This window comes from Serinus canaria, chromosome 2 (genome assembly GCF_022539315.1).
Source record: "Serinus canaria isolate serCan28SL12 chromosome 2, serCan2020, whole genome shotgun sequence".
Taxonomy (NCBI): Eukaryota; Metazoa; Chordata; class Aves; order Passeriformes; family Fringillidae; genus Serinus; species Serinus canaria.
The window spans coordinates 128,547,613-128,569,842 of record NC_066315.1 but is presented as its reverse complement, the minus strand read 5'-3'; the positions used below and the strand labels follow the sequence as shown (position 1 = coordinate 128,569,842).

Genomic DNA, 22,230 nt, shown 5'->3' with positions numbered 1-22,230 from the left:
AACTACAACAACCACCGTTTCATTTGCATTAAGAGATTAGCTAAAGCATGTCCCCTGGGGGGAAAGCCTCACATAAATACAAGGTTTCTGAATGTGATTTTCATAATCTGCCTGTTAGAGACAGGACCTTAAAAGCCCCACTGCACACTCAGCACTCCTTAATCCACTCCCCCATTTTGTTAAACTTTGTTTCAACTGAGTAGCAGTGCTTGACCCTCAGATTACAGCTGCAGCAAATTCAATGCATCAAATCTGAATGGAGAACAACTGAATTTATCTTAATGGCAGTTTAGGTGCAAAAGCTAAAATTAGTAGTGTTCAATTAAAATCTTCAAAAGAAAGACTTTTCCCTTTCCTTTAATATTTCCAGCAAATGAACTGGTAAACAGTGTTCAAAATGTGAACTCAGCTAAAGCAAACACATACTTATTTTTCCAATACAGAACCTTCAACAAAGCAGAAACTGACTGCAGAGCCTTGCAAGAGACATGCATGCTGTTGTTTTTATTTCACTGTATTTGGGGGGTGGGGGGAAGGTTAAAACTACCAGAAACAAAAAGTACACAAAATACAAACCCATATGTAATGCCCATACATAATCCCTATTCTATGATCTGGAGAGTGCAGAAGTTTTGGAAAAAGCACCAAGTTCCTCTCCTGTTCAATACCCCAAGAAGTCTTGTCCCCAGGGGTGGTCTGACAGGACCAAGAACAGACACCTGTAGCATTGGAGCTGGGCCACTCCAAATGCAGGGAGCCCCCAGCCTCTTCCAGTGACTGGAACTATCAGTTCCATCAACCAACACCAGTCCAGCTAAACCCAAACTTTGCAATGTACTTGGTCATACTTCTTTTAAATCATTCCTTAAGTGCATAAATGGCTTCTATATCCAAAATCACACTTATTTCAAAATTAGTCCTAAAACTCCTTCTGCAGATTTATGCTCCCAGTTTATTGGTATCTCCTGACAATGAATAAGCCTGCTGCTAAACTACATGTCAGTATGAAAACCAGCTGCCCTGTCTTCTCTCACCTTTGAAGGCCCACAGTTAAAGAAAATTAAACACAGACTTGAAGCTATACCATATATTTGTAAATAAAATAACTTAACAGAACAAGATTACAGAGTATGAAAAAAGCCCTTTCAGAATGTTTTAACTACAAGTCGATGTTCAGTCTATTTTGTGAAGTTTTAAACAAATATCACCAAGGAATAGGAATATTTCAAAAAAACATATTTTTTAATGCTTTTTTAAAAAGCTTGGACCATATACAACAATTTCAGATGAAAAATTCCACACACACACACATTGGTTTGGTTACAGCTTCAGGGGTCAGTGCAGCACAGTGCAAGTTGCATTCACAGATAAGATATATGAAGTAGGTACAAGTACATTCTCAAAATACAGGATGTGATCTAATTCTCAGAAACCCTTTTCCCACCACCAAAAGGTGCTGAAAAGCAAAACATATGGAAACCAAGGGGAAAGTACACAAGGAGATGGACTCTTTAATAAGACAAGTTAATATTTGACAACTTAGGAAAGAGGAAACAGTTGGATAAGGAAAAAAAAACAATTGTTAGTAACTGGAAGGTATGTACGAGGGAGGTTTGTACTTTGATTCCATAGAAAAACTGAAACTAGCAAGTCTCCACTCCTAAAATAGAAATACCAAAAGGTACAAAAAGTAAGCACTATTAATGCAAAGTGCCTTCTCAGAACAGCCCATTTTCCCTGCTGCAGGGTCCCCACTCCCTCATCTTTCAAGGAAAAAGTATATGCAACTCTTTATTTCCACTAGTCTTTCAATATATACAATCTGGCAATTTTACAGAATCTTCCTGGTCCCAAGTCTGTATCAAAGTGATTTTCCCTTTGTGTATTCATTTCCAAGTAGAACAAATACTCTTCAGTGCTTCTAAAATAAGCCTTATTTTGAGAAATTGTCTAAGCTAAAAATACTGATGCAATTTTCACCTGAAGCAATGTCTTGCAAAGTATGAATGTAGAGTGCCTCTCTACAGATGCTAAGTGCATCTTTAGCTACCAGAAATCTCATGGAGGGATACGGCTCTGAAGTACTCTGAATTTTACTAGTTTCTGAAGTACTGCTAAATTTTATAAAAAATGACTGACACTTTCAGCATACAGAATGGGAGACTAGTGCAACATGCAGCATTGATTGTTTATTCAATAAATAGTTAACCCAATTATTGCCAACCAAGGCAAACAGTGCAGAAATTGTCATTTATAGATACAAAAGTTACATTTTTTTGTATAAAGTCAGTTGCTACTATAGCCATACAACTATTTCAAAGAGGTTTTTCTGCTTCAAAATTGAGGTTATCATTATAAAAATACAGAAAACATATATTTGGGGGTTTAACATGTCTTTACAAGTGTAAATTCTGCATGTATATGGGAACATGACACTTCTGTATTCAAGAAATTAAAGTGAACACTATGATAGAGACATTTTCTGCACTGACAATTTCATGACAGTCCTTAAATACATCTTTCTTGGTCCTGGGTATACATTTAAAATGAACTTGCATCTCACATTTATCCTGAGGTCAGCTGTGTAAAAAGGAAAGCCAGTTTTACAAGGATACTTGCAGGCTTCTTGTTCAAAATATGAGGTTATTTTTAATCAAGCCAATAAAACTCCTGGGGGGAAGAAAAAACCCAGTACTTTCACCAGTGTTTTAAGAAAAAAGTTTGTGACACCTTTGGGAATTACTTCCAAAAATATGTAGGCTAGCACACCCAAATGCTGTATCACCCAACTAAAATTTCAGTATGCATCTGCCAAATTTGAAACTTAGAAACTGTTCTGAAAATAAAGGATATAAATCCCCATGAAGAATCTCCCAAGTTTCTCATCTCAAGATCCCAACCTACAACACAACTTCTGCAAGGAGAAAGCTGCTGAAGCCTGTGGGACTCTGCAGAGTCTTCAGGCCTGCCTGCACAGGTGAGGACATAACATTTGGGTGTCCCTCATCCAACACGGGGTGCAGTTATGACCTCGTCAAAGCTCCACTTTGAACACAGCAGTTATTTTCAATAGCACCAACAATCTTTCAGATACCAGCATTTAGGCAAATACAGACATAAAATGAGTTTGTTTCTTCCTGAATCAGCACAATTGGTACAAGGCACTGCTTGGCATAGGAAGTCATAAGTAACAACAAAACAAGACTTCCCAAATTTTGCAATATTTAGATTTGTGCACTGGATGACTTTGTAATTAATTGCATACCATGGCTAGAAAAATAAAACAGTCTACAGGATTAACAAAAACATCACCATCCCGTGCATGCTCACAGTTTTCATCCCTAGTTCTGAAAGAACCCCACATAACATACCAACGTGAAACATTAGAAAGTATGGGTTGTTAAATTAAGAAAGTACATTTCATTCTCCAATCTTCCAAAAAAGTCTAACTAGACAACTCAAGTAAATGAAGTTGGAAATTATTCTAATAACATTTGCACCAGTCTATCCCTGCAGAGGAGAAAAAAAACAACTATTGTCTAGAGAATTCATAGATTGAGGCACATTGCTGTTGAAGATATTCAGGCATATTTCACGGCTAGAACAGAATTTCTCTGAGGAACCTCACTACAGACTTCCCCAAAAGCAGCTCCATATGGTTTGAAACACAACTTGCAACACACGGAAAAACATCTGGTCCTTAATCGCTACTGTCTTCATCATCATCATCATCAGATACATCATTTAAAGATGACTTAGGTGACTGGCTGTAGGAGTCTGACCTAGTGGACTGACAAGCAGTCATCTCCCCTGTAGAAAGAAGATCGTAGCAGAAGTCGCAGATTCTCACGGGCTTGGAAGACTGGCTCGGGAGCAGGAACCTCTTTTCCGAGCATGGCCCGCACACGACAAAGCCGCACTTGCGGCAGTGGTGGCGACGGTTGACGGGTGTAAACTTGGCTTTCTGACAGCGCATGCACACCGTGGCTTCCGAGTCCGGCACCCACACGGCTGCGTGCTCATTGCTAGGGGTCTTCCCACTTTTGGAGAGCAAATCAGAAACACACTTGTTTATGTGGTTCATCCACTCCGACTTCTCTGTAGCAGTGGCAGCATAAACCGCAAAAGACTTGGTTGGTGTCTTGATAAGCCACCCGTTCCGTAAGTCTCCCTCATCCTGGATGGAATCAATAGTGACATTTTCCAGTGGGATTATGTGCTGTTTGTTGTATTTCTTCTTCTGGATGACAATGTTACCATAAACAAGAATGTCGTTGAACAGGAAGAACTGCCTTGCTTTGGGCTTCTTCCTACACAGTTTTGTTAGGACTCCCTCTCCAATCAGAACACGGCCAGGAATAGTCAGGGGTTGACCAGCTGCTCCAAAGCAGTTTTCCACGATACTTATTCTTCTAGTATTCGCCTCGCTGTTTGCCAAGCGATCCACCATCTTTCACAAGTATCCTAAAATCAGAAAAAAAATTTGTTATTAGAAGAGGACTGAATTCAACAGCAAGCAGCCTTCCCCAAGGAAGGTACCAACCCCGCATTTCTTAAAATATCTAACAGGACCCAATGGCTGAGAGGCATTGACTTGGGCTAGATTTAAATAAGTATTAAGAATTTTTAGCAACTGATTAGTCTTTTTCCAAAAGCAAAAATGTTCTATGCAGCTGACAGCTATCTTTATCACACAGACAGCACCTACAGCACTGCAGTTGGGAACCTCCAGCAACAAACTAGTTCCTCTTTAGTAAGGCTACTGCACCCTGGCTTAATGCTCATATTTCTCTGTATATCCTCCTGCATCTACTCCAGATAGCAACAGGAAGTATCATCCATCATTTCAAATTCAAATGCTACAAAAACATCAAGTTAACTGAGCAGCCTGGAGACCCACATTAGTTGTAACACAACAAACAAATTATATAATTGCTGTTCACATAGGAAACCACACTCCCCAAACTAGCTCACTACTGCTCATTTTTTCCAGTTTGAAAACCTCAAATCATGAGCCAAAACCATGAATCTACCTGCTGGAAACATTTTGTACAGGCAACAGCTTGCACCCCCCCACTACATCGGCTTTCATGGCAAACTCTTGAGCCAGGAACAGGGCATGAGTCATGGCTGGTGGCTCATCACCTGCTGGCTGCTGCCTTCATTTCTCAGGAGTCCCACAGTCCCTCCCTCCTCACCGACATGAACCACATCTGCATCCATCACATTCAGGCAACCTACACAGAGGATAAGCCACACAGCTCACAACTGCTCCTGAGAAAGACTAGAGTGACCCGCACCAGCTCAAAGTTTAAAAAAGATTACTTTTTATTTCAGCAAGTGCTAATGAACTGTGTGCTCCAATTACAGATTGAGGCCCCACCCTGTTGTTCCCCAAGTAGCAAATAACATCTTTTTCTTGTGCGAGATAGCTAAGGCATCCAACAGGGAACTAAAATTAAGAAGTCATTATAGTGATTCATACCTTGGCAAACCACTCTTCAGCCTCTTTTGCCCTGGAGTTTCCCAGGCAGAAGTCTGGCAAAGGCAAATCCCGCCAGCCTGATCCAGATCTGGTCCCTTCAAACCCCTTGTGAGTACAGCCATGAACCTGAACTGCTGTGCTTGATGGAGCAGTGAGATATCTGGCAGAGGCAAGTACTATGGACAGACTTTCTCAGCACGTAGAAGACGCTCCCCCATGCCTCGCACAGGGCTGATGCTCACAACTACAGCCACAGCTTTGAACAGTGAAGAAGAGCAGAGCAGCAAATAGTCCAGTGCCTTCTACCTGTGCTTCACAACATAATCCCAGGTTGGGAAGTCCTCTACATCACCTACTTCTTTAATCTGCACTGCCTGGCATCAATACAGCATCAGCCTACAACTGAGAGGAAACTGGGCTGAAACAAGGCTCAGACCCGATGCTGCTCAGACTCCATTGCTCTTCTACAACCTGATCCAGTGAATCTTCTTCCTACCAGTCAAAGCCCAGATACTTCCTTACAAAATAGGGATGAAACATCTCACCAGGCCTCATCTAAATAAGTATGCTACCTGTGATGACACACATTTTATTGTAAGTTGCTGCTTTGAAAGTGTGGTTTCATACTAAAGTAGTTTGACAAGTGAGCTTGAACAGATATAACTAGCTTTTTTAAGCTCTGCATACATTATCTTGTATTGAAGTCTGACACTTAAGACAGAAGAACCTCTAAAAGTTATTTCTCAGCACCATTTCTGACTTTTCTTTACATGCCTCACAGCATTAGTTACAATACATGAGTATTGTGTTAACTGGTTTTATGTTTAGGAGAATTTTAAAGCCACCAAATACAAAACAATTTTCATCTGCAAAAGGTGAAGACAAATACAAACTGCCCAGTAAAAAGTAGTAAGAAGGGAATGGAAAAGAAAGTAGGAGCTTTTTTATGTGTACTTGCTGCTGTCCTAGACTCCAAAATCAAATTCAGCTGCCTGAAAGCTGAAGCCCAGAATCTGGAACGATGGTTAATTGCCATTAACTGCCAAATAACCATCCCCATTAACAACATTAACAATATAAGAGAAATCAACAGCCTTTGCAAACATCAAAACTGAACCAACAGCCCTTCAAACTTAAAAAGCACGGCCTCAGTCATAGAGTCAGTCTAAAGTTATTTAGTAATCCCATGCTCTCCACAAAGGGGAAACTGACATCAGTCATCAGAATGCAAAGCAGACAGCCCAGAAAATACATTTTTCTGCAGGTACAAATCCATATGCACCACTTACGAACTTTCACTTTTATACAAATTATCAACAAGTTACAGAAAGTTAAATGCTTTTGGTAGTCTGCAGGGGGGAACACTACTCCCACCCCACCCCCACAAACACAATCATATTGAAGGGTTTCAGTGAAGCAAGCTCTTGGTGCGAAGTCACAGCCACCTGTAGGAAGCAGTCGCTGCTCCACAGCTCCAGTTCGGCCACTGCACTCCCCGCCAATAAACTGCAAACTCAGTTCAAGGCCACTGCAAAAGCTTTCAAAATACAAGTCACTGGGAGAAGAAAACAAGGATGAAAAAACCTAAAGGTTTTAATTAACTGCTCCCTAGGACAATTTAAGAGAAAACAACTCCAACCAGGATCGTTTTATAATCATCATGGCTTGAAATCAAGAGACAGGGCTCCAGAACTTCTGCCTAAGACTATTTTGAGCTTGTTGTGAAAATAATCACTAACTGGCCTTAAACAAGAATCCTGGGAAAGTTAAAGACTATTACGAAAAACAAGATAAATTGCATCTCTTCTAGATTGAAACTTTTTCCTGTGATGGATAAACATTCCCTCTTGCCAGCCTCAAGGCCGTAAATGCCAGAGACTGCTGCTGCCAGTTCCACCTTTCCAACGCATTAATTGTATTTTCCCACACTAACGGATTGGACTTTTTAGAATAAGCATTCAGATATTTTTCTCTTGAGTTTTTCAAGAACTAAAAATTAGAAATCCATCTAAAATCCTATGCACACACCTATGCTCAGACACCTTCACTAACCAGCCTCTTCTAAGAAAGGAAGTAAGTTCAGAAATGGACAGGAAACTATCCAAAATACATGCTGATTACAAATAATCATAAAACCTGACAAAAATAGAAATACAAGAGAAGACATCCCTGACTGACAGGACCTAAAGTTACAAGAAGTGCACCTTCTTCCTCTCATGAGCACACTGACCAAGGAGATCTAAATTAAATATTGTTTGGACACACAAAGGAACTTTTAATCCCAAGATGTCACAGTCAAAAAGCAAGATTATCAATTACCAGTCTTTAAAAATTACAATCTTGTCTTAAAGCATATTCAGATCTATTGTAAGAGATAGCAGATCATCATGCCCTAGAACTGGGTGGCAATATCCTCCTCTCTTCCAGCTACACTTTATTCTGAAGTTTCTACTGCTGGCTACCATGAGAAGCAGATACTGGATTACTGCCCTGAAGATGCAGGATGTCAAGACCTGATCAAACAAAGCGATTCCTCATTGATGGCAAATTGCTGAAAACATACCCAAATCCTTCCTCAAGCAAGTGAGGAACAAACCAGAACTACAGGCTTTAAAATAAAAGGTCAGTCAGCTCACTTAAGGGGAGCGTGTCTTATAGTTTAGTAAGACACTTATATAGTCTCAGTTCATGGATGCTGTGAAATCATTCACACTTCTATCATATGTGACTAATTTCACACTTCTGGCACACAAACTCTTAAAAGTCCTGAGGCCTTTATGCAAGGGGGACTCCATTTGTGATGGACTACTGGTCCTCACAGACATCAGGTTCATGTGCTGTGTCCAGACAGCAGCACAATACTAGCTGGTAGTCAAAATATTATAAAACCTGTCCCCAAACAAACCAAAAGAACACAAACAGATCACTTTGTAAGAAAACTAGCTACAAAGAGCTACTTCCTAAGCAGGGTTTAGCTGCCTTTCCAAATAAATAAATCTCAACTCTCAAAATGCTGCAATACCTTCAGTTTGTCCCTCTCACACACACACTCTTAGTAGCTTTCATGATGAAAATGCTGGGCAAAGGCTTTCATTTCCATGGCATAATACGCTATATAAAGGTGATAAAATACTCATGACACAGAAAGCCCCAACACTTCTACAATATAAAGAACCGGTTTTGACATTTAAGTTATTTCCACTTTTATTCACAAGAAGCTTCTAGAGAAAGAACAAATCTGTTATCAAGATATCAAGATCTTCTTGCTCCTCCATTTCAGTCTAATTTTACACTTGTATCCTGTTGGTGAGAACAACCACCTCCAATGTGATCACACAATAGACATCACTGAAATTTTTGAAGAACAAGATATCCACTTACCTAAAACACAATCCATGCTGAGGAAGTCATGCCCTTACTACAGTTATTAACATTCCAAACTACTCCAGCAGGAAAATAATTCTATTAGGGTTGCTGCACACTGACAAGTCATTTTCCACATAATTTTTTCTTTCTGCCACTGCAGCCTGGAGAACAAACCAATGATCTCCCAAGACTCAATACTTCTACAGGTCTTATTTAAAACAGAACAGCTCTATTCATGATAGTGGCCAGACTAAACTGCACAGAATTGCTGCTGAGGACAGACATTAGGAGTCAACCAAAAAGAATGCAACCCTGACTGACATAGTTACACCCAATTCACTACCAGTACATTAGCACTTGTAGCAGTTAGCATTAGCACCATAAGCAGAACCACAAATAACAAAGGTGCTGGAGGGGAGAAATGAGATGAAAAAGCTGTTATGGCACAGTGAGGTAGACTGCATACAGCTCAGCACGAAAACGTTTCCTCACCCCAGCTCAGTGCATACTACCATCACCAGCACTTCCTTCAGGCTGTAGGACAGGCACAAAGGGTGTGCAGAAGAGAGACACAACCCAAATTCCCAAGTTTCTTCAGCAAGGCAGCAGAACTGGCAGTGTTCCATTACTTCAGCCTCGAGCAAGAACAAATCAAGTCCAGTGTACAGTCCCTGCTAACAGCTGTTAATTAATAAGCATCTAATTTATAGCATTATTTTTCTTCAACACTCCTTCAAGGGAGAAAAATATTACTGGCCTTGTTATAATTGTCAGTTCATCTATCATCATCTTTGCTTTTAGGCTGTTAACAACTACATTTAACACACTGCATTAATACAAACCAGGCAGTCTGTATTTCTCAGAGACATGGTATCAGGACACAGTCAGTTTATCCATTCCTATGAATACTCATAGTTAAGGTGACAGCTTTAAAGAAAACAAAGCACATTTAAGCCGCTGCAAAAAGCACAAGAGCTCAGGACTAATCACAAAGAGGCCCATCCAGCCCTAAAGCTGCAGCAGGATCCTGGATGTTTCAAAGCCAGATTCAGTAACACAAGTCCAATAACAAAGTGTCACTAACCACACCATCAGAACGGCCAAGTGAGATCTAGATATGGGTGCACTGAAGCAAATTTAGGGAATAGAAAAGAGTAAGAAATGGAGGAGTACAAAAAGGAATAAAGATAGAAAAGGCAGAAACAGCAGATCTAAATCAAAGCACGTTATACACTGCCACCCAATAAACTTCTAAATTATCCAGTTCTCACACCTGCACATACAACTATGCAACACCACATACACTAAAATTAACCAATTCTCCTTCTTACCTAAAGGTAACACACAAGCTTCATTAAAGTTTCTAAGTCTGCAAAAGTTACAGGTTTAATCAGGTTTGACCCCACAACTTTAAGGTTCTGAATAAACCAGAAATTTCCATCAGAAATTCATTTTATTTCCTTAGACTTAAATCACACAAACATATAGAAAAGGTACAGAAGAGCAAAAAAAAAATTTTTGCAAGACAGAAACAAGTAAATTGTAAACCAAAGACAGACAAGAACTATCTGCAGACCAGATATCTAATGTGCATTAAATGACTGGCTTGTAAGATGACTCATTATTTGGATTCACAGAGGAAAATATCACTCTTCCTAAAAAGAGTTCATCAGGCAGAATCAGTCATTTAGTTACACAGAAGTATTTTAGCAACAAATTTCAAATAATTATTATATATTATATTATCACATCAGACTCGTACAATTTTCCTCGTTCACTTTACCTAGGCAAGGAAGACAGGCTAATTTGAGTTACAGTTGCATAAACACCAACAATTAAGTTACCCAGAACCCTCATACATCCCTCACTCAAAGCTCTGTCTGAAACAGTAGTATCACTACTTTGTGTGGACAAACTTCCAGCTATAAAGGCATCTCAGTACTGTTATACAAGATGGTGTCCTCTATCAGTATTATATATATGCTCTTAAGAGCAACATTTGACATTTTGCACTACTACCAAGTAAAACACAAGTGTAAATTACTGAAGTGCAACCTGTCTAAGGAAAGTTATCCATGTTTAACATGCTGAAAAAAGTTTTAGTGTGGAAAATTGCTGAACTAAAAACATGCACAGCAAATCTGATACAAGTGAAAAGACAAATCAGCATGTTTTAAATCTTACATCAGCCTCACAAGTTACATCACCTACCCCGCATCCTTCAGTACATCCAGAGAAGGATGATACTGATGCCTGTCCTGGCTGGCAAGATTACATTTTCTATCGACTTAGATCTCATCAGCTGTAATCAGAATCCGAGCATTCAAAGGTGGCACAAGCCACCTTTATGGTCCTTGACAAGTAGGGCTAATAACAGCTGGATTAAACATAATATAGAAAGAGGCATTTAATTAAACTTTATTTCTATAATTTAGCATGTAAAATAGAATACTGAGGAAAATAAGGTGTTAAGTTAAGGTGTTAATCCATCAACCCAATTTTTAATCTATTAGTATTTCATTCAATTTACAGTTATTTAAATACATCTGTAACAATTAACTAATGGCTTTTTTAGTGTTAATTATATATTTGCATTACTCACCAGTTGCTTTTTATTAAATACTAAAAAGACCAATTTGAGCATGAAGTAAACCCACAAAAATATTACGTTGATAGGACATATGGGTATGACAAATGTTTTCTAAAGGTCTTATCACTGCTAAATGCTGACATGACAGCAACAACTAAATGCCTGTCCAGTGCTGGAGCTAGGTGGATGGTTTTTAAAACATAAGACAACAACTGTCACTTCAGGAGAAATAAAGCCTTTTAACAAGCAGTTCTCTTAATGATTCTCTTCAAAAAAGTATTCCCCAAACTGCTGTATTTAACAAACAGTCTTGCTATCACTATCATAACCAGCTGGTAAGGATATAGAGGATAACCCTGACAATATATCAAACGCATACCAAGTGCAACAAAAAGCTTCATTGCAATACTGAAAAGAAAGAAGACCAGAGATATTAAAGAGACTTTATCAAGGTAGAGATGACAGCAGGAAATGAGGCAATAAGATCCCTCTGAACTTCAGCATATTCTTTATCCAGATAAACACTTTTTACTGATCTGGTTAATGGCTGCAGTGTTCAGAAATAGTGGGACAGAAACTTTGACTCGATTTACAGACAAAAAAAAAAAAAAAAAAAAACCCAAACAACCTTTTCCTTATGGCAATGTAAGCCATTGAATCCTCAAACCATTTCTCACACCCTTAATAAATACTGGTATTTAATAAAAGCAAAAAAGCTGTAAGATAAAACACTAGGAAAGATCATTGCAACACCAAGGCTACTTCAGATTACAGATGCAAAGTTGCTTGCTACATTTTATTCTGAACACTATAAAGAAACAGTGTAAGCAGCAATCAGAAGCACACTGGCAGGAAAGAGGCTGTTACTGTGGATCTCTCCCAAGTGTCATTTTATGATTCTCATGATTTTTAGGATTTTCTATTAGAATGCATTTTTGTTCTTCCCCCTGCATTGTGCAAGCCTGTGGAGCAATAGCACCACTGTGGGGAAACAGAGATTAGCTAACTCACCCCCTTACTGGTATATCCAGTATGACCCAGCAATCTTAACCCTTCATTTGTCTCAACCTGTTGGCCAGTGCTGTGGCATCAACCACAGAAACCATGCCGGAAATATGTTAACAGCAACCACATTACTTCATACTGTGCAGCCTGTGAATACTCTGCCTTGGACAAAAACTTTAGAAACCTTCAGATTATTTCTGAGTCCAGCAGATAGTCATGTCCAACTACATCATGAAAGCAAATCCATGCATTTGTCTGGTTGGATGTCATCATCAACCTATAATTACTATAATGAACCATATGACAGTTCATACAAAGTATAATTAACTCTTTTGTTTTTAACTTCTGCACATGACTGTCACAAAGCAAATCCTACTAATATTACTCCTAAAAGTACAGTGTAGAAATTTTTGTTTTAACTGGCTGACATCTTAAAGTTTAGTAATTCTTTCTACAAATTACAGTTAATTTTTGTATAATCCAATTTCTATCTTACAAGCAAGAACTCTTTCACTTTAGTTCATCAGTTGTATAATAATTGCTCATATAATGTAAATAATTCTAAATGTATAACAACAACCAAAACCCCCACTTTATTATCAAATCTGCACAGCAAGTGCATTGCTTTTCAAATTTGCATTATCCAAAGGAGTTAGGAAGTCCTGAGTTAAGATTGCCTAGAAAGGCCAATTCTATCTTCAGGACAGAGATCATTTCTAGGGAGATCTTTCAAGATGTATGTCCTTATATTCCCTAACCCACTCAGAATCTCATTTGGGTACAAATGAAAGCTATTTTTAGCAAAAGACTATTTATTTTGCCAAGCAGCATATGTATTAGCAGAGTAAGAGCAGAGCAATGCTGTTTTATATCCAGGCTACCCTGCTGAACAATTACCACACTCCTTGAGCTGCTGTATGCAGGCAAAACCATCTAAGTTCTGCACATCAGCTGCTCACAGGGTTTGGTATTTAACACCATAAACCTCAGCTGGAAATAGAACACCGACCTGCCTGTAAACAGAAAGCTCAACTCCCACAACCAGAAGAGTTGTAATTCCAAGTAATCACAGAGGAGCCACAAAGAAAATAAAGGCATGTGGAAGAGGACTGTCCCACCAGACATGTCTGGCCTGTTTTAAACCTGCCCTGCATGAAGGATCAGAGGAAGCATCTTGGCCACAAGGCCACGTGCAGGAATAGCAGCACCCCTGCTCCAAGCAAGAAACATGTGGCACCCATGAAAGAAACAGAAACCCAGAATTACTGAGTTCAAAGCTGCTCCCACTATCTTCTGCTGCTTGGAGAAAACATGAAAGATGGAAATGCAAGCAGTACTAAAGGGTTTGTACCAAAGGGAAGTACATGATCAGGAGGCCTCAATGCACTCCTAGACCAATTGGAAGGGGTTGTATTTCCTTTCTGTCCCCTGCAGCACCAGAAGTCATCCCTGAATGCCTCTTGGGGAGAAGATACCTCACTGCAGAAGTCCAGGACGAACATTCTTGTAAGAGGTCCAACTTTTTAATAAAGTCAGCTGCTTATTACCACTGTCAGGCTTCTATTTACAATAAACCATGGTAGCTGGTACTGTTTTTGTCTTCTGGCATGATCAAGACAGAGCTGCTGCTGGGAAGAAACACATAATTCTTCATCCCCCACCTGGCAGTCAGTGGTTGGAACAAACAGAGCAGCTATCTAAACTAACTTCCTTGTGTCCTTACCCATCTCTCAATAAGCTGAGCATTTCCCAAGCACCTACACAGGCTTACATGGCTTTGAGCAGCACTTCAGGAGCTGAGGTGATGTCACATTTAGATGAAATTCTTAACACTGTTCAAGATGTGAAAGAGAAGGTTGCCAGCATGAACATGTGAAATAACTAGAATTATAGGAATTGTTATAAAAGCAACCAACCAAAAATATACACCAAAAAAAAAAAAAAAAAAAAAAGAAAACCAAAAACCACCAAACCACAGCACATATCCAAAAACCCTGAAAACTTGCATTCTGCAGAGATGAACAGGCAGGCTTGATCCACCATGAATAGTGCTCAACTTTGATTAACTTGTCTCTGAAAGCACAAAAAACACGATCCAGGCAACTACAGGCACAGCATACTAAAACAGGGATAAGTAAAAAGGCTGATATTTTGTATATATAAAAATTATATATTAATAAACTACATAACACAAGCATGCCCTTTAAAATTAATTAACCAACAACTGGCTAAAAAAGTCCAGTATTCAGATCAAGTTTTTGTTGTCATGGGAGAACACCTCAGTATTTTGACTTGCCATCTGCAGGTATTTAAGAGCACTATCAGTGGTTTAGCTTAACTTCTGGTGCTAGCAAACTGCATCTTTCGTTTTAACCAAAGCACTGGGGACATACACCAGAGTACAGTTTCAAAATCAATTTCCACAGAGCTGAAGTTCATTCTGAAGTTTTCCAAAGTTCTAAGTAGATAAAAGACATCAGAAGAAACATAGCCAACAGATCAGGCACCTTGAAAATGTGCCTGAAGAGTCAAGGGCAGAGGACAGCAGCCTGGGATCCTGCTCCACTTCAAGAAGTTCCAGGAGACACAAACCCCATCTGCTGAGTGGGTGCCTAAAAGATCACTTGACCAGGCAGTGATACCAAACACTGGGATGCATTTTTCTGTTTACAATTAAACGTCTCCCTGCTCCAACTGTTTAGCTGTTTGGAGAGCCTCTCCCACAAAATGTTGCTCTCCATTTTGGCAGCAGGGACTCACCCCTCCCTTCCAGGCTGCCTGGACAGGCGCCGGGTGCCCCTCCCATCCGATACGCTGCTTTTCAAGGAACAGCTTAACTGGTGAGAGCCCACTTCGGCAGCACCGGGCCACACATCTGGACAGCTGGGCTAGCAAATTACTTGACAGACACACACACTTAACATTAAATGGACATTGGGTGAGAGACATTTAACAAAAGCAAAAAAAAAAAAAAAACAGCCAAAAGAACCTGACCAATTTCTGAGCTAGAGCCCACTTCAGCTTTGTCAACCCAGTGTAACAAAGAGAATCCATGGCATCAACATTTTAAGTTTTTGAAAAGACCTATTTAAATTCTTTTGAGGAGGGGACACAGCATCATTAGTACAGAAAAGCACAGATGCAGATGCAGCTGCTCTACAAGAACTACTGCCAAATCCATCTTGCAAGCAATTTTCTAAAACCAGATTGGCTGCGTGGTTTGTTGTTGTTGTTATGGATTATTACAGAACACACACATGGAGGTAACTTGTTAATGGCTACCCAGACCTCTCAGTCAATGTGAAAAAGAGGATTTGGTTTCCAGTGACTGAAATACATTATATTTTTCAGCATGCTTCTTGCAGCGACTTTGACAAGTACAGAACATTCACAGAAAGATCTCTATGCATCTGTAAGACACAAGTATACATTAAAAATAGCACCTCCAGGATCTCAGGGCACCTGCTTGTTTCAGCACCTGAGAGCTACCAGACCAGCTACATGTTCCAAAGACCTTCATCAAGTTCACAGAATTTACTTTTCCTTCCCCCTGCCCCCCCCCCCAAATGCAAACTAGAGACATGCTAGCCTGTTCAGTGGCTCGTGCATTTCTATTATGCATAGGTAATTAAACAAGACAGTTTAAAAAAATAATAAAAAAAAAACCAAACAACTTTCTGTTATAAGTCCTCTTCAGTTCACTTTTATTACTATTATGAGAGAAGTTACTGACTTCACTAAGAGTCTAACAAGGACTAGAGGACAGGTAATAATTCACAGCATGACCAAACTACAGAGAGTTACCAAGTAGTCAGAGCCTGATGAGAGCCATTAATTTTCTACTAAGGACTACAACACAACAGGACTTTCACTTTTAGCAAACCATGTTTAAAAGAGAGCACAGTTTTCCCATGGAGTCTCACAATTCACAAGCACAGCAACATAACATCATTGCTATTTCATTTTTATTATATCAATTTTTTTTCCACCTGCATGTGTCCTTTGAATCATGTTATAGGAAAAGAAGCTCCACAACAAAGAGGTTTCTTTTATCAGCTCAGTAATTTTAAGCATTTCCACAAAACTAAACAAGACAAGCCAAGTAACAACACTCAACCTTCTCTTCTCTAAGCAGATGCAATCACCTCAACTTCCTCCTGCTCCTGACTCACCTAAGCTAAGAAATTTCTACTTTAAGAGGGAACCCTAATAATATATTATACTGTAGAAATACTTTCAGGAGGCCAGGCAGCTGATTGTTGACCTAACAGGATCAGAAAAAACACTGCTGGAGCACATTTTTAATATTATAGTAGGAAAAACAGAATATAAAAACATACTGAACTCTTTCAAATTCTTCACTCCTTAATTAAAAAAAGATCCAAGTAACTTCTACCATTAGTTCACAGCAAGAACGGACTAAGAACAAGCGTGACTGGTTGCAGGGAATCCTTCTCCTACCATTTAAAGCAAGTTGCCCAAATTTGTACCAAAAATGGCTCATACCCCAGTAACCATGTGCAGGGCTAGCATCAGGAGATCCCAGAGGTGCATGCAGCCAAAACACAGCTCAGGGCTTGGAATCAAACTACATGTAATTTTCACAAAGCTTGACAACACTGAAGTGCTGCAATCATGGACCTGTCACTGCTGATCCCTAGCAGTATTCAAAATATCTTTATCCAGCATTATTTACAAACACATAAGCCAATATGGCAAGGCTTGAATTCTCTTTCTGAGCAAGGGACATAAGACCTTTCTTATATCAAATGCTGCTACCTGGTGAAACATGGATGAATGATGAAGGTCTAGAAAACCGACATCTGACAGCTATTGATAAAAGCCAAAAGGAAAGCTACAACAATGATACCATAAATAAAATTTGTCCATCTTCAATGTAACCAGCTTTTCAAACATAACCTGTCTGTTAAAAGGGCAGTTTGCTTGCCTCGATGCTGTTAACCTAGATCAGAGGGATGGAGGGGTAACTAATCACTGTCACACACATCTTTCAGAACAGAAGTACACTGAAAATCACTCCCAGAAGTTTTACATTACCAAGTATTGACAGCTAAGGCAGGAGAAATTTAAAGGAGAAGGGTAAAAACAAGGAGTTATTTCCTGAAAGAACCCCTTAATCACAGCAGCTTACTGTAGGTGATGGCCTTCCTGGGAAATGCATTCACTGGCCCTTTTCCCTTTCACAGCTTGTCAGATGTGTTTGATTTATTTTAGTTATATGAAAGCAACTGGAGTACAGACAATACAGAGGACAACTGGAAAACTGCACAAAGGCTTGCACTGAAGTTAACCTGCACAAGGAAGATGCTGGCAACCCTAACGGATGCTGTATGGTACGCTGTTAATTTGGTTAGCAAATTATGTGTACACTTTAGAAATGCAGATGTTAAAGAACATGCTGTAACTTTTCCTTTTTCAGAAGGCATACCAAGCACTTAAAAGCAAAACAGTTACCTCTAGCTGATATGCTGGAGGCACAAGAAGCACTTAAAAAAAGCTAAAGCTGCTGATACAAAGATCCTAATTATCACTATTTAGCAGCCCCCTGTGTCTGTTTGAATCAGTAAAATTTCTCAAGAGATTGCCTCTCAACACAGTAAATAACTGCTTGCATGCCATCTTATTACATTCACCCATATTCTTACAACCCCCATTACATTGGGGATTGGAGGGCAGGCTGATGCAGCAACAACATTCCTGTATTGGAAATCCCTAATTTTCAAGTGTTTTTTTTTTTCTTTTGACACACGTAGCAGGATCGTAGAACAGTCTGACAAATGCCAAAATTCTGCTACATTAGATACACAATATGCTTAACACTGTTTTACTGTAAAATAAATGATGCAAAGAGGAAAAAATAGAAACTCACTCCCATTTCATTTTTAAAATACTTAAATTATTTACAATCACTAATAAGCTAAAAAAACCCCAACCAAATGAACAACAACAACAAAAAAAATCAAAATATGATTTTGTCCAAAGAAGCAGTACTCTTACCTATGTATGCAGCAAAAGTCAACAGTGTGCATTTTTGACTGTGTAGCATTAAAATGGCAGGCTGAAAAACATGCAGTACTCTTCTCTTCAATAACACTTCTGCACAATAGTATTTATTTTCATAAAAGGAGAATCTTTGTCCTACAAGTCTCAATCAAGCCATTTCTCATGTGCAAAGACTCATTTATTTCAACCAGACTACTCTTGCAGCCCTGAATTTGCAGGACTCTACTTGCTAGCATAAACATATCTTACAGTTCACAACAACAATAAAAAAATCTTTAGTAAACATATTCTACCACACCTATCTATAGAGTAGTTTTTCACCCCCCCAGACTATAAAAACAAATCATGAAGACAAAAGTTATCCTACAACAGCAAACTTGGAACTTGCAGCATTAGGGAAGAAGTTTTAAATATGTGTTTCTATTTCAGAAATCCATATTTGCCTGTATGTATTCTCTTCTGGAATATCATACTTTCATCCAAATACTGAATTAATTCATGAAAGTAATAAAATATACATGTATAAGCATGATCTATAACTTAAAAAAACTCCAAAAATTAAATGGAGAAAGTAAGCCTGAATATTAACACAGCTTGAAATAAGTCATTAGCGTACCTTTACAATTTGAAGCTGTACAGAATAAGATTTCATTTCCTAGTACAAAATCAAGAATTTGTATTTCTTACCTATCATCATCTAAGAATCATATTAGTTGCTAATACTGGGATTCCTGCATTGGAAAACCCCCATTAATAGGTGCACTTTAAGAACAAAAACAGGCATGCCATTTTATTTGCTAGGACACCTCTTCCAACATTTTATCTAACATACATTTTCAGAAAATCAGGTCTGCAAGTACTAAAAAATTCAACTCCGCCTTATCTATGTACCATGCCTTGACCCAAAGCTTTCATTTAAATACCTCTAGCCCTCTCTGGCAAAGACAAGCCACTAAAAATGCTGTAAGTGTATGAAACCAGTGTTTGTACTCTGCCATAATTGCACTCATGGGGCTTTTGGCAATGCGCTGTCATATGTGCCTCACCTGAAATTGCAGTTCCATCTCTTTGATGCTCTGAAACTATCCTGCATCCACTAACCAAGTGAAACTTAAAACCCACCACAGCTTTTGAACATAGCAAACATTTTGCCAATGATAATTTTTGCAAACTACAGGGCTTTAGGATACTATGGATAGATCCTTCTGTCACTATGGGGACACGTCTAATTACTGCCGTTAAAGCTCAGCCCTTGATTTAAGGGAGACAGGACAAAGCTCTAACTGAAAAATTATTTCATCACTGAATCTAATGAAAACTTGCTTTTCAGGTAAAAAGATGCCACACTCTTTCTACAGAATGCAACAGAGGAAAGTGAACCGGCTTCTCCAGCTAAAAATTTCTACACACCAGCTTTCATTTAGCATTTAAGGGACTTCCTCCTCTATGTGGGCTTCCATGTAGAGCAAAACTCAGACACACCAAACAGCACACAGCTGATTTGCATTCAGAAGGAAGAATTTGGGACTCAGGCACACAACACTTCACTTTCACTGTTGTTTTCAACAAAATTGGTGGCACTAAAACTCTTGGAAAAGTATTATTTTAGAAACTAAGCTGATATAAAAGACATATAATAACAGCGGGATTCCTATTACCCACTGGGATTAGTCAACAGTATTTAGATTAGAGGCTAAAAGCAAGAGCACTGCCTTCTGAGCTAAAGAACCGATTCCGTTCTGCATGCTGATGACTGCACACAAAGCAATTAATCTGTAGGATCTCAGCACCGATTACACTGCTGTCTTTAAATACTTCCCTTCTTTCAGACAGGCACCCCTAAAATAATTCAATATACCAGTATCAGAAATTAAGATCAGAATATTTAAGTTCTCCTTATTTCAGGAGAGAAAGAGGAATTTGCAGTCTCAGTTCTGAAACAGATTCCTGTGTTGTGGGTCTGGCTTTAGAGTCACTTTGCCTACTGTATTAACCTCATCTGACCTTAAGCTGTTAGGCACATTGAAGCTTCAGATATAGTGTTTCTCAAAACAGCATCAACCCTTTCAGTAACTCGTAGCACAGCCTGAGGACAGCCTGAATTAGAACTTAATGATGTTTCTGGAACCACTTGCATCAATTGAGCCAAAAGACAATCCTTGATCTCTGGTTAAGGATATAAAAGGTCCTTTTGATTATCAACAACCACTGTACTGATGCTTCACGTCGAAACTCGAGTTACAGCTATTTCCCTCAGTAGGGACAAAGCCGATGCCAGGACGTGCTGCTCAGCAGACTCACCCATCGCTTTCTTGCCGTGATGAGCAGTTTTGCCATATATAAACATCGGTGCCTATGAACATAAGTATTTCGAATGAGGCGAGAGGAAAAACATGCAGCTGTCTTTTCTCGAGCTACTTTCAAAAAACAGCTTATGAGCCATACGTATCTCTGGCAGAGCAGTTAGAGCAGTTACATTGCCCTCAAAAACAGGCGAATTTCATAGAGGAAAAAAACCACTTTATGCTCGCAGCCGCACGACTCGCGGTTCCGCTGTTTTTTCACAACAGTGCCAACACTTTTCAGGCGACTTGTTCCGAAAACGACACGGAGTTTCACCGGGCGAGCGAAGGGTCGGGGGGAGCGCGGCCCCGCCAGCCCGCCGGGGCAGGAAGCGCCCTCCGCCCGCCCGTCCCGCCGCCTCAAGGCGCCTCGGCGGAGTCACGAGTCGCGGAGTTTCGGGCACTTACGTAACGCCGCGGGGCCGCCGCCGTTGTTGTTTCTCCACTTTCCTGAAGACAAACTCGTTTCTGAGACCCCCAACTCCCTCAGTGCCCTGGGACAAGCCAGCGTCCGCCGCCGTCGTTTCCTTCCCCAGGTCCTGCCCGCCCCGCCGCCTCCCTCCCTCCCTGCCGGCGGGACGCGGCGCTGCCCCAGCCCCGCGGCGGGACAGCGGAGCCCAGCGCCACCTCCCACCGGGGAGCTCCTTCCCCCACCCCGGGCAGCCCCCGGTTCCCAACATGGCCGCGGGAGAACGGCCAGAGTCCCGGCGAAGAAGGGCTCCACAAGAAAAGTTTCCCTCTCGCTGCCCGGCCGGCCCCGACCCAAGCCGATCCCCCGGCCGCCTGGAACACAGCCAGACGACGCTGCTCACCCGGTACACCCCGCTCCGGCCGCCGCCTGCCCTATTCGCCGCACGGCCGCGGTCATACACCCCGCGCCGGGGGACGGGCTCCGGGACACCGCCCGGCGGGGCGGGGCCGCCGCCATCTTGGGCGGGAAGGAATAGCGCCTCGGCCGCGAGCTGCCCACAGAGCCGCCCTGAGCGGGAGGGAGGGCCGGGGACGGCTCAGCTCATCCCGACCCAGCAGTGGCACCTCGTGGACGAGGGATACTCCAGGCAGGACAGCTGCCTCGTGGGGGTGTTTTGAAGAGACGCTCTTTGTGGATGATCCCGGGTTTGTGCTCGCGCCTGTGGCTCTATGCTCGCCCAGAGGTAATTCAGGATGGGCACGTTTTTAACCACCTCTCTCTACGCAGCACATGGAAGGGAATTAGTAACATGCTTCAGTCTAAAGAGTTGCAGGTCAGCCTGGAGAAGCTATGGCAGAAGGGCTGTCACGAGAAACACTGTCAACACAAGGAGCCCCTTCCACCTTCTGTGTCAGAATTTTTTGTGTGTACACATCCAGTCATCCAGAGCAGTATTTTCCAAATCTAGACGGCTGCTCGGCAGCTCACCTGATCCTCTAGGATTTCC

General features: G+C 40.6%; 1 protein-coding gene across 3 annotated transcripts; it reads right to left on the bottom strand.

Annotated features, from left to right (window-relative positions):
* Positions 1-1,221: 1,221 nt before the first annotated feature.
* PLEKHF2 (pleckstrin homology and FYVE domain containing 2) lies at positions 1,222-21,737 on the bottom strand. Of its 3 annotated transcripts, XM_009087009.4 has the most exons (3): positions 21,625-21,702; positions 20,772-20,823; positions 1,222-4,464 (listed from the first exon to the last, which is right to left on the bottom strand). In XM_009087009.4, the coding sequence occupies exon 3, from the start codon at positions 4,448-4,450 to the stop codon at positions 3,701-3,703; it is 750 nt and encodes a 249-aa protein (XP_009085257.1). In that variant the 5' UTR covers positions 4,451-4,464; positions 20,772-20,823; positions 21,625-21,702; the 3' UTR covers positions 1,222-3,700. The 3 variants fall into 3 exon arrangements, with proteins under 3 accessions (XP_009085257.1, XP_018767743.1, XP_050827188.1); XM_018912198.3 differs by lacking the exon at positions 20,772-20,823 and having other exon boundaries at positions 21,625-21,737; XM_050971231.1 differs by lacking the exons at positions 20,772-20,823; positions 21,625-21,702 and adding an exon at positions 21,221-21,373.
* Positions 21,738-22,230: the final 493 nt, after the last annotated feature.

Excerpts from the sequence above, each read along its gene's own strand:
- PLEKHF2 (XM_018912198.3), bottom strand. The coding sequence starts at position 4,450 with ATGGTGGATCGCTTGGCAAACAGCGAGGCGAATACTAGAAGAATAAGT.